The sequence below is a fragment of the Xyrauchen texanus genome, chromosome 5 (assembly GCF_025860055.1).
Source record: "Xyrauchen texanus isolate HMW12.3.18 chromosome 5, RBS_HiC_50CHRs, whole genome shotgun sequence".
Classification (NCBI taxonomy): Eukaryota; Metazoa; Chordata; class Actinopteri; order Cypriniformes; family Catostomidae; genus Xyrauchen; species Xyrauchen texanus.
Window position 1 is genome coordinate 582501 of NC_068280.1, and position 12500 is coordinate 595000.

At 44.9% G+C, this 12500-nt stretch overlaps 2 protein-coding genes across 3 annotated transcripts in view; both read left to right on the top strand.

The window, feature by feature from the left end:
• The window catches only part of LOC127643399 (calmodulin-regulated spectrin-associated protein 3-like), a 14167-nt gene extending 8342 nt beyond the window's left edge, over window positions 1-5825 (top strand). For both annotated transcript variants that reach the window (XM_052126093.1, XM_052126094.1), the window contains 7 exons: window positions 1-1571; window positions 1653-1768; window positions 2462-2763; window positions 3269-3320; window positions 3412-3530; window positions 4133-4251; window positions 4326-5825. The exon at window positions 1-1571 is cut by the window's left edge and continues 329 nt beyond it. In XM_052126093.1, the coding sequence (XP_051982053.1) occupies window positions 1-1571; window positions 1653-1768; window positions 2462-2763; window positions 3269-3320; window positions 3412-3530; window positions 4133-4251; window positions 4326-4646 (2600 nt within the window). In that variant the 3' untranslated portion in view covers window positions 4647-5825. The remainder of the gene's footprint in view (window positions 1572-1652; window positions 1769-2461; window positions 2764-3268; window positions 3321-3411; window positions 3531-4132; window positions 4252-4325) is intronic.
• A 2089-nt stretch (window positions 5826-7914) lies between these two features.
• wu:fk65c09 (keratin, type I cytoskeletal 19) overlaps window positions 7915-12500 on the top strand; it is a 5790-nt gene continuing 1204 nt past the window's right edge. Inside the window, exons 1-6 of the mRNA XM_052126143.1 lie at window positions 7915-8584; window positions 8989-9071; window positions 9252-9408; window positions 9622-9783; window positions 9864-9989; window positions 11654-11972. Coding sequence (XP_051982103.1) covers window positions 7997-8584; window positions 8989-9071; window positions 9252-9408; window positions 9622-9783; window positions 9864-9989; window positions 11654-11972 — 1435 coding nt within the window. The 5' untranslated portion in view covers window positions 7915-7996. The remainder of the gene's footprint in view (window positions 8585-8988; window positions 9072-9251; window positions 9409-9621; window positions 9784-9863; window positions 9990-11653; window positions 11973-12500) is intronic.

Genomic DNA, 12500 nt, shown 5'->3' on the forward strand with positions numbered 1-12500 from the left:
CCTGTCGGTCAGGGATGATGTATCGGCCAATGGGAGGAGGGCCTGATAGCAGCAGGATCCGAGGTGGTGTCAAACGACCACCTATAGGTTCACAAGACGACTTTGTGCTTCTTGATGGAGGTCTAGAGTCTGACGCATCAGAAGACTTCCCCAAAACCTCCCCAAGCCCAGCCAACGGCCCCAAGGCTGGCCGAATTACAAGTTTTGCAGAGCGCAGGAGGAAAATGCCAGAATCTCCCAGCAATTCCAGGTCCCAGGACGTAGAGGAGCAATTCAGCCCTGCAGGGATGTGTCCTGTTGGGGCTGCAGAGGCGCAAGAGCTAGGGGCACGTCTGGATGAGAAACGCAGATCAATAGAAGCTCAGAAGAGACGAATTGAAGCCATCTTTACCAAGCACAGACAAAGGCTAGGCAAGACTGCCTTCCTTCAGCTCCAGAAGAAACAAGGGGAAGAGGTGGAAGATGACAGTCAGACCCTAAGTCTGGATGAACGACTGACCCAAATGGAGCATCAGCTTCAACAGGAGGAGGACAATGAGAAACAGGAGGAAAAGAAGAAAGAGGTTGAGGGGAAAGTGAAGGATGGGGAGCAAAATAAGAGCCCCAGTGATGTTGTTGCTCCTCCCAAACTGGAGAAACAGGTGACCTTCTCTATTGAAATCAAGAAAATGGAGGGAAAAGAGCCACCATTGGAGGAATACAATGAGGCGGTGGCTAAGCTGAGCTCTGCCCTCCAGACCCTGCAGAGAGACATGCAGCTGCTTACAGAACAACAACAAAAGCTCATGGGAAAGAAAAGCACGAGTTCTCAAAAAAACAGCCTGTCAAATAAGAGGCCTCAGTCTAGTAAGGCATGGATCATCCCAGCCACTCCCAAACCCTCTGCCACACCCCATGCCACACCCCCTCATCTTCCAAGAGACTCCACCCATATCATTTCACCCTCTGGATCTCCATCACGATCGAGACAACCTTCTGACACACCCAGATCTCCCCAAAGCTCTGCATTATCCGCTCCATGCAAGTCCCGTAATGCTGCTCCCAAGAGCCCAAAACGACAGCGTCCCTCTCGCCCCACGGACTTTGGCTTCCAGCCAATCAAGCGTGTTCTAACTCCCCCACAGAACGTTGACATGCTCCCCCATCTGCGGAGAGTGTCTCCGAGCAAGTGTCAAGTGCAGACCTCGTCCTCGCTACGACTTGGGGGCCCATGCACACCACAGGACTCTCCAAAGCAACCTGCTCCGGCCCATGAAAGCACCTCGGAATCAGGCTCCAGCGAACATCACACCCCCATCTTTACCCTGGAGCTGGAGGCCGGACCTCCATCTGCACTCCCAGCTGAACTGTTAGGAGGTGGGTGCAGCTCAGGTGCCCCATCGGAGTGTTCGTTTGAAAGTGACGTTCTCCTCAGCAGCGCTCCCGTGAAAGACGAGAGGAAGGATACTGAGGGTGCGGGAACACTGGAGGACGACACAGATCTAGAACAAGGTCCAGAAATATTCTCATCCGATTCCATGAGTGACCAGACAGAGAGCGAGAGCCAAATGGGGCTCGATGTTTTCTTTAAGGTGTGTAAATGTGTTCATGTTTTTGGTTGATGATGTGTAGAGATTTTGTGGTAGTAACGGGGTAAGTTTGTGTCTGTTCAGGAGGAGGGTCTCTCGGATGAGGAAATGGCCCAGAAAAGAGCTTTGCTGCTGGAAAGACAGCAAAAACGAGCGAAAGAGATCAAGAGACGGAAACGCGGACAAGACCCTGAGAATAGGCAAGAACACACAAATACACCACCTCATATCATTACATAGGTCATTTTCTGAGCGCATTATACAATGAAGGTGTGTGAATATGTAACCAGAGAAAGGTCCTGAGAAGCATCCAATCATATTGTGAGCAAAAGTGTTGCTTAAACAAAGGACCAATAGGAATGTGGGGGTGGCTGTGGCTCAGTTGGTAGAGCGGGTCGGCTGCTAATTGCAGGTTTGGTGGTTCGATTCCCAGCCCACATGACTCCACATGCCGAAGTGTCCTTGGGCAAGAACCCCAAGTTGCTCCCAATGGCTGGCTAGTGTGAGGGTGAAGGTTAAAAAAGGTGCTATACCATGAGAATGTACTGATTGGGGATTGAGGGTAAAACAAATGAAATTGACTATTTGGCTAAAAGGGGAATTAAATATATCAACTGCTATATTTATCCATCTATTATATATCATATCATGTATATAATAAGTATTTTTTCCCGATATCATCACTATAATAAAGTTTTCTCAATCAATGTACCATCTGATACTAATCTGAGCAGCTGACTGTTGCTACAGTTACCTCCTCAGGTAAATGCAACATCTGGTGGGATTCAAGCTTTAATTATGGTAGTCATATCTCCCCAAACGCATATTTAAGCTCACCCATCTGTTCTCAGGTGTAGCTCTTTGGGTTTACTGACATCTCCTTCTTCTTACAGTCAACAGTCTTCCTCAGATGACCTGCGACCTTCTCAGACTCCACCTCTTTCACAGTCGCTACCCACCATATCGTACACCCCACCCCTTCCCACTCAGGCCACGGCCCCCGGCACGCCCCTGCATTGGGGAGCATTCACACGGGCGGAATATGAACACCGTCATCAGCTGAAGATCATGGCGGATCTAGAAAAGATTCTCAAACAGAAACCAGCAAAACACAGTGGCAAAAAACAACTTGCACACAAACCGCACAACAACCACGAGCTAGCTCGCACACTCTCGCCGAGGAAGATGAGTACAGGTAATCACATCACACACACATCAAAGTACTTACAGTGTGTAATTTTGTTTAATGCACCACTTGTGGCACCAAATGGAATCGCCTTAACCAATGGCGTGAGTTTGGGGCGAGGCCAGTGCTCGGGTTACTACTATGAAACTGTTCGCCAAGCTACAAGCTCCTCAGAATGTATAGTAGATAAAGTGCAGTCAAGCTACCCATTAGAACAAGCAGCTGGCTTATGCTACATGTTGGATGAAGTAGCTTGCTACTGGAAAAGGTACACTGTTTTGAAAACAACTGAAAAATGTAGTTATGCTAGTAGCATCACTTTAGAGTTACTCCCCAACACAGGTTGGGACTACCAATGACAACCAATGGAAGACAGGTTGAGTGTTTGAAACTTGTTTGAGAACAATCATCATTTTTACAGTTCTGTTTGGTGCTGCTAGTGGGGCAGAAATGATTCACTGGACTAGAAGGTTTCACTTATGTGCCCCTAACTCAGTTGTGTTGACTCACTCAGCTGCAGCTGACCAGAAGAATGGTGGATCCCAACCAGCTGATAAACCAGCATGGTAGTGTACTGTACTCTATAGATATATACCTCCATACTGTTTTTGTCTTCATTTAAATCCTTACTCTCTCTCTCTCTTCACAACTCCAAAGCCAATCAGATTCACCCTCAAGGGTGATGTCATCAGGCCAGCCGGCCAATCAGAACAGAGAGAAAGACTGTGACAATGGCTCCAATGCCTCGTCTCCAGCTTCAATCCCAGAATACACTGGTAAAAGTGCCGTGCGATGGAAATATGAAAACACTAAGCAATTGTCCTCAGTAAATCTAGTGCAGAGTATAAAGTGGATATATCATAAATAATACCGATGCTTGAAAAGGACAGTCTGTCAAGACGAACAGCGTGATTTTGACAGCAGATTAAGAGGTTAGTTTAAGATTTTACAAGACTTTAAATGTTTGGCAGTTTCTAAAAAAATTATTCATTGCTCAAGGACACAATGGTGGTGACTGTGGGGGTCAAACCAGCAACCTTATGATTACCAGTTATGTGCTTTAGCCCACTACGCCACCACCACTCCATGACTGGTGAAATATTCTGAGAGTAAAGGTTTCTCAGGTCAATCGGAGCACTCGTGGTACGCTCAGTGCATACGGCCGTACAGCTGCAGGCGCCACTGTGTTAGAGTAACTTAATGTAAGTCTACGGTATTTTAGGAGATATTTGAATGTCCGCTACAGGAAAATTGTCTGCTCAGTAATCATGTAGTTAACCGTCTGATCAGTTACAGCTAACTCTGATTGTGGTCAGGGATCAGGGAAGTTCAGCTCTGTTGCTCCACTGGTCTGTTCACATTTAATCTTGTGTTTCAGGTCCTAAATTGTTTAAGGAACCCAGTTTTAAATCCAACAAGTTCATCATTCACAACGCTCTCTCACGCTGCTGTCTTGCAGGCAAAGTCAACGAATCACAGAAAAACAAAATCATAGAGGTGCGCCACTCTTTCTCTACAGACATTGCTCATCACAGGCTTCTGTACCTCACAGTCTGATCTTCTGATTCCAGGAGATGGAGAAGAGCTCGGCTTGTCACTTCCTGATTCTCCTGCGAGATTCCACGTGCCAGTTTCGTGCGGTCTACACTCTAGACGGCCAATCAGGGGAGCTGCAGCGGCTCTGTGGCATTGGCCCTCGTGCCATCTCCTCTTCAGCCGTGGAGGCCATTTATAAATATAGCTCCGACAGGAAGCAGTTCAATGCACTCCCGTCTCGAACCCTGAGCATGAGCGTAGACGCTTTCACGATCCCCGCCCAGCTGTGGCACTGCAAGAAACCTGGCACACCCAAAAAATCAGCCACACCCACCCAAACAACCCCTTCCCACTGAGATAAACCACTCCCACCAAAATAAACTCCTCCCACATATATGAACCCACCCCAACAGACATAATCCCATCTCACCAAAACAAGCCCCTGCCACAGACATAAACCACTCCCACCAAAAAACTAAACATCCCAAATAAACACATTTATATAAAGAAATACCACAATAAGTGCCATTCCTCAAAATAAACACCTTACCGGCACTAAACCCTCAACAATATCTGTAATGAAATCAAATAATTCATCTGTAATCATATTGTTTCTCTGAATGACCCAACAGATCATGATAAAGCCCACAGACATGCTTTGAGCTTCAAAGCCACACCCCCTTTTTGCATGAGCAAAGTGTGAGTGTGTGAGTGTGTGTGTGTGAGTGTGTGTGTGTGTGTGTGTGTGTGTGAGTGTGCGTGTGTGTGTGTGTGAGTGTGTGTGCGTGTGTGTGTGTGTGTGTGTGCGTGCGTGAGTGTGTGTGTGTGTGTGTGTGTGTGTGTGTGTGTGTGTGTGTGTGAGTGTGCGTGCGTGAGTGTGTGTTTGTGCGTGCGTGAGTGTGTGTGTGTGTGTGTGTTTGTGCGTGTGTGCGTGTGTATGTGTGTTTGTGTGAGTGTGTGTGTGTGTGTGTTTATGCGTGTGTATGTGTGTGTGCGTGTGTGTGTGTGTGTGTGAGTATGCGTGTGTGAGTGTGTGTGTTTATGCGTGTGTATGTGTGTGTGAGTGTGTGTGTGTGAGTGTGAGTGTGTGTGTGAGTATGCGTGCGTGTGTGTGAGTGTGTGTGTTTATGCGTGTGTGTGTGTGTGTGTGTGTGAGTGTGTGTGTGAGTGTGTGTGTGTGAGTGTGTGTGTGTGAGTGTGTGTGAGTGTGTGTGTGTGTGAGTGTGTGTGTGTGTGTGTGTGAGTGTGCGTGCGTGTGTGTGTGTGTGTGTGTGAGTGTGTGTGAGTGTGTGTGAGTGTGTGTGTGTGAGTTTGTGTGAGTGTGTGTGAGTGTGTGTGTTTATGCGTGTGTATGTGTGTGTGAGTGTGTGTGTGTGAGTGTGAGTGTGTGTGTGAGTATGCGTGCGTGTGTGTGAGTGTGTGTGTTTATGTGTGTGTGTGTGTGTGTGTGTGTGTGTGTGTGTGTGTGTGTCCGTGAGCGTGTATTTATCACTTTGTGGGGACCAAATGTCCCCATAAGGATAGTAAAACCTGAAATTTTTGACCTTGTGGGGACATTTGTGTGAGTCCCCATGAGTGAAAACAGCTTATAAATCATACTAAATTATGTGTTTTGAGAATGTAAGAATGCAGAATGTTTTCTCTGAGGGTTAGGTTTAGGGGTAGGGTTAGGTTTAGGGGATAGAATATAAAGTTTGTACAGTATAAAAACCATTATGTCTATGGAAAGTCCCCATAAAACATGGAAACACAACTGTGTGTGAGTGTGTGTGTGTGAGTGTGTGTGAGTGTGTGTGTGTGAGTTTGTGTGTGTGTGTGTGTGTGAGTGTGTGTGAGTGTGTGTGTGTGAGTGTGTGTGTGAGTGTGTGTGAGTGTGTGTGTGTGTGTGTGTGTGTGCGTGCGTGTGTGTGTGTGTGTGTGAGTGTGTGTGAGTGTGTGTGAGTGTGTGTGTGTGAGTGTGTGTGAGTGTGTGTGTGTGATACCTCAGCTTGAGGTTCCCTCTTGCTTGTGTAATGGGCGGGGTACGTGATGTTGGCACCAGTGCGGCATATTAAAGGCGGGTTTTAGGGCAGTGCTGCCCGATGGTGGGAATGCAGTTTGATTTTGGTGTTGCCGCTGGAGCTTGTCCTGATGTGTGCATAGCTCTGGCTCACTCTGGCCCGATGGTGGAAAAGAAGCTATTGTTGACACCTGCATCACATCCCACAAGTCTACTTGTTCGCTGTGTGTGCGAGTGTTTTTTGTTTGTTATTTTTATACTCCATGGATGATGATTTTGTCTGGTAATGAACATGTAGGCCAATAAAATTATTTCTAACATTTAACTTCTATAGTCTCTGTGTCTTCAGTGCTGTTTAAATGACTCCAACTCTAATGTTTTGTATATAATATACACTATACCACTTTATTAGGAACACCTGTACACCTACTTATTCATGTGATTCTCTAATCAGCCAATCATGTGTCAGCAGTGCATAAAAGAATATCTTTTCTAATAGTAATAGCTGAGAAGAATATCATCTCTGAATGCACAACATGTCGAACCTTGAGACGGATGGGCTACAACAGCAGAAGACCATGCCGGTTTCCACTTATGTCAGCCGAGAACAGAAATCTGAGTTACTCTTTACCAGTTCAAACCAGTCTAACCATTCTCTGTTGATCTCATCAAGTGTTTCATACACAGAACTGACCCTCACTGGATGTGTTTTGTGTTTTTGACCCCATTCTGAGTAAATTCTAGAGACTGTTGTGCGTGTTTCATTATTTGAATATAGATAATCCATGTTGATGCCTACAGGGGTGTGAGGAAAACAAACATGCAAGTGTAATAGAGTTTTAAAATTACATTTACTGATTTGTTTGGGATCCTAATTTTAATATTTGACATTATATGTAGTTCTGCTCCAAGTGTTTTTCAAAAGGCCAAAGGGAGCGCCGAGGGAGGCGTTACACCCGCTGATGAGAACGCTGATATTAACACTTTTCACACACTTCATCATTTACATAGTTTTGCTTAATTCGTACATAAGATGTTTCAAATGATTCATTTGCCTTGTTAATCAGCTGTGACTGTGAAATCACTATTAATGATGAGAACCGAAGAATAAACCTCCTCCAGCGATCTTACTCGAAGTGTCAAGAGCTTTTCATTTTAAGAAAGTTTCTTTTATTTAATGCTTGAAAACATGAAATAACAATTTGCCAATCGGGTAAAATACAGAATAATGCAATTTTGATTCAACTATCTGGTTCTTTGGATGTTTCAATGTTTTTACTGGAAAAATGAGACAAAACTACTGATTAAGAAAGTAAATGTTTTGGTGTGTCAGGGTGCGAATTATGGGGGGGGGTTGGAGGGAGGGGGGGGTCTGACCCCCCTAATTAAGGCTTAATCCCCTGCCAAAGGATGTCAATACAAGGTGTTGTGGGGGAACATAGAAGTAATGGTACATTTCTATACACAATGAACATCTTTCTTTTCTCATGTTCCTTCATCAAAGTACTTTTGTGATATTTGCATACCATTATTTCCCTTTAAGCAAGTTAAACCGCTCTGTGCCACCCTATTCTCAGGGGCCGTTCACTGACGGAGTGAGAGGGCTATAAAACACAGGCTTTGCCACCTTTCTTTACATCACCAAAGCCTGACAGACACCTGGTGCTCTCCGCTGATATCATTATCACGAGTTACTCTGTCTAAATCATGACTCAGCATTTCTCCGGGAGATCTTTTAGTGGCCGCACTCACAGCTCTGGAGGCTTTGGCAGCTCCGGTGGCTTTGGCAGCTCCATCGGCTTTGGAAGCTCCGGTGGCTTTTGCGGCTCTGGCGGCTTTGGCAGCTATGGCGGGATCAGAACAGGTGCTGAAGGGGGGTTTAGGCAGGTATACAGTCAGTCGGCGATGTCCAGCGGTCTGCGCAGCAGCGCTGCGGTGGGTCTGGGGTCTAGTGCTGGGGCCGGGATGGGGATGGGAGGTGGAAGTTCTCTCTCGGCTGGTTTCAGGATGGTTGGAGGTTCTCTCTCGTCTGGTGGGCATTGGGGTGGAGGTTCCTTCATGGCTGGTTTGATGAGTGGAGGAGGTCTCGCAGAAACCCTGTCATTCATCACCAATGAGAAACAGCAGCTGCAGGTCCTGAACGATCGTCTTGCGATGTACCTGGAGAAGGTGAAGCGTCTGGAAACAACAAACCTCGAGCTTAACGAGAAGCTCAGAACGTTCACCCTCAACAAAGTTCAGAGCAGCCACAATCTGGAGCCCTACCAAATCCAGATCAAGCCACTCCGGGAGAAGGTATTGCTATGTTTTCTTTCCAACATCTGATTTGTAAGCCCAACTTCCCAGTGAATCGAACCCCATGACCTTCAAATTGCTACTAGGGTATTCTTTATGAAGGGGCTCAAGTTTGGGAATTGATTTATGAAGAATGTTTAATGTGTGTTCAGACTGAAATAATGGAGATTCATTTGTTTATAGAATACGTGAGATTTTATGAATGAGCAAATGTGATCAAAATGAACTGGAAATGGTTAAACCTTTCCGGAAGGGGTTATTTTGTGTAAGGATGATCTTAATTTGTTACTCAGAAAGGCATCTTGATTTCTCAAAAGTGTTCGCATCAGTTGACATATTTTGCCCCGTAACAATTTTCCCTATATTTACATGAATCACAATAACCCACAACTGTTCTGTTCCAGCTTCTGGTTCTTATTCCAGAGCACTCACGTGTTGCTTTAGACATAGACAACGCCAGACTGGCTGCGGACGATTTCAGAATGAAGTAAGTTTGTGTAATACAGTTCGGCTTCAACACTGCAAATCTTATTCTTGGTGTTTTTGTCTTGTTTTCCAATAAAGAAATACTCCAACATCCTTCCAAAGATAAGCATATATTCCAGATGACGTTGCTGATATATAGTACATGAGCGTGCAACTGAGCGTTCTTAACTGGGGTTTGCAGGTACGAGACAGAGCTGGCCATGAGACAGTCTGTGGAGGGAGATTTGGCCAATCTGAGATCTCTGAAGAAAGAATACGATTCAGTGAACACCATGTTACGGCAGGAGTATAAGATCCTCAGTGAGGAGCACTCCACCATGAAAAAAATGCACCAGGAGGTACACGTACATCTATAAGACGACCGTTTAAGAGCCTTTCACCTGGAAACATCACAATTCATATTTGTATTTAAAACATCATTCGGCAGCAGTTTGAATCTATGTTTAAAATGTACTTGTATTGTAAATAAATGTGCATAATTGTCCTCATTACATCGTATCAAGAGAATGAGTTAGAAAATGACCTCTGCCCTTTGATCTGTGGTCATTCAGGAGATGATATCGCTGCGAGGGCAGATGGCAGGTACAGTAACGGTGGACCTGATGTCGGTGGAAAGTACAGACCTGTCGAAAATCCTCGCCGAGATCCGATCCGAGTATGAGGCGATCATCGAGAAATACCGGAAAGAGGCAGGGAACTGGTACACTAAACAGGTACGAGCACACATGGTTTTACATGGCTTTTAAAACACGGTTTTACCATGTTTTACTGAGCCTGCTGCGGTTGTGTTCAGGTGGAAAAGAAACATGCAGAAGTGGCGATTATCACAGAGACGGCTGTCAGCGGCAGTTCTGAAATCATTGAGAACCGCAAACAGAGTCTGACGCTGCAGAAACAACTGGACACCGTGTTCATGGAGGTACAACAGCTGTTGTGTTGTTATAGCTGATGCATCACGACGTGGACAAACAGGAAGGGTGTCCCAGGCCCAATGTATTTTAGTGATGGCCCCGACCATACAACTGTGATATCAAATGACCTGCAAAATTAGTATTAACATGTTAATACCACAACAAAACTAATGCACTTTTGAAAACACTCCCTCATTTTAGAAATGCAGCAAAATTTAGTCACATATATTTTTATTACACTTTTATCACAGTGGACAGAAAGTAAAGTCTTGTTAAAATATGTTTCAGACTCTCACTAGATTATTAATTTATCTAATAACACTGTCCAACAGTGTGTGCACATGCATCACAAGAGGTTTGTCATGAAAATATGATTATCACACAAAGGTATTTACTCTTTCCTCCTTTTCTTTAAAATAAGCACAAATGTGTGTTCCAGTGAGACACTTACAATAGAAGTGAATGGGGACAATCCGTAAACGTTAAAATACTCACTGGTTCAAAAGTAGATACAAGATACATGTGAACAACATGTGTGTTAACATGATTATTGTTTTCATAAGAACAGTAAAGAACCTTTTCTGTGCAAAGTTATATCAATTTTACATCTGTGTTGCTATGACGACATGACATGTAAATACTAAAACGACTGTAAATCAACTTTAGAGCTCATTGTAATAGAAGAATTAATGTAAGTGCTTTTATAAAATTACAAGCTTCACATTTCTGCCTTTAAACCCTCCAAAAATGGGCCCCATTCACTTCCATTAGCTGCTTTTCCACTATCGGGCCAGTGCAGGCCAGGGCTATCAACTGGCCAGCCGGGGCCAATAGCCTCAGATCTCGAGCTGCAAGACCAAAATCGATCTGCGTTCCCACCATCTGGTCAATAACCCCGACAGCATTGCCCAAAGTCCCACCCTTAATATGCCACCCTGGTGCCAACGTCACACACCTCACCCATTTCACAGAGGTATCATGTTATCTATAAAATATTAGCCAGCTAACAAGATAAATTAGCAATAACAACACTGACTGTAATTGCCATGGTGTTCCGAGTGGTCTCTCCTCTAACAGCGGGATGATGCCCCAGCACACGTCTATGTTATCTAATCATGTCCAATGTGTTTTTACTGATTTGTACTGTGCCCGCATGCCCCCCCAAACCTGTACCATTGTATGCTGAATAAATTTCCGGACAAGATCGGCGAAACTCCGCCTTTGACCTTGAACCGCCTCTATCCCCGGTTGGCCTTGTTTGGCCCAAGAGTAATCGGCAAGCCAAAGGGAATTGGCCATTGGCCCCGAGAAAGCCCCAAGGAGGCACAATGAAGCCCTGGAAGTGACAGCGGGAACACAACTGGTCCTGGCACGCACTGGCACACCTTAGTTTGGCCCGATATTGGAAAAGCAGCTATTGAAAGTGTCGCACTGTAACACAGATCCTTTCTTTTTTAAAGAAAAGGAGGGACGAATCGAAATACTTTTCTGTGTAATCAACATTAAGCCATAAATGCTGTCGATTGCTCCTATCTTGTATTGAGCCTTTATATATTCTATATTCCTTTAAGACCCACAAACCTTTTGTTTGGACCTGTTTTTGAGGGTTTTAATTTAGGAGATCAGACCTCCTCAAACCGCTCTTTAAACCTCACTCTTGTCTTCTCCCTAGAGAGTAAACCTGGAGCAGCGTATGGTGGAGGTTCAGGCTCAGTATCATACTCAGATCTTCTCTCTGAGTCAGCTGGCCGGCAGGCTGGAAGGAGAGCTCATGTCCATCCGTGAGAGTACGATGCAACAGAGTCGAGACTACCAGATGCTCCTGAGCACCAAAGTCCAGCTGGAGCATGAGATCAGCATGTATAAAGCTCTGCTGGATGGCACCGGTGAGGTCACTTTGCCCCTGACCAAGATGACCCTAAGTTCGACTGAGACCTCAGACCTGGAGATAAAGCTCTTGGAAAAAGTTGCAATTTCAGCAGCGGATGCAGGTAAGGTTGAGCCATGTTCACAAGGAACAGAGTTGATAATGAGCTATTTTAAGGAAAACTAGTCACTAAATTTGCTAAAGTTTGCCTGGTTAGTGGCATCAAATCTTTTTAAGATATTTAGAGTTTCGTTTAAGGCACTTAGAAGCAAGTACACTAGAAGTACTATCCACAAGCAGATCTGTTGTTTGCCTAACAACGTCTGTGAAATAATCGCCATTACTTTTATAACTTTTGTATGGATAGAATTGTGATTAGAAAGTCTGCATGTTTTTTTCATTCATTTTCTGAATACACCGATTGATTTTTAAGACCAACCGTGAGCTTTGAGGTTGTTAATCGATGGTATACGCCATGTTAGTTCAACTTCATCGCAGGATTCCTGGTGAAGAACTACACTACCCATAATCCTAAAGAAAGATCCACCAATCAGAGAAGCATTTTGAAAGAGCTCTGTAGCTCCGCCCACTCCCATGATGCACTGTAAATGATGCAATCGAGTCGCTTATAATCAACAGCCAAATCAAAGTT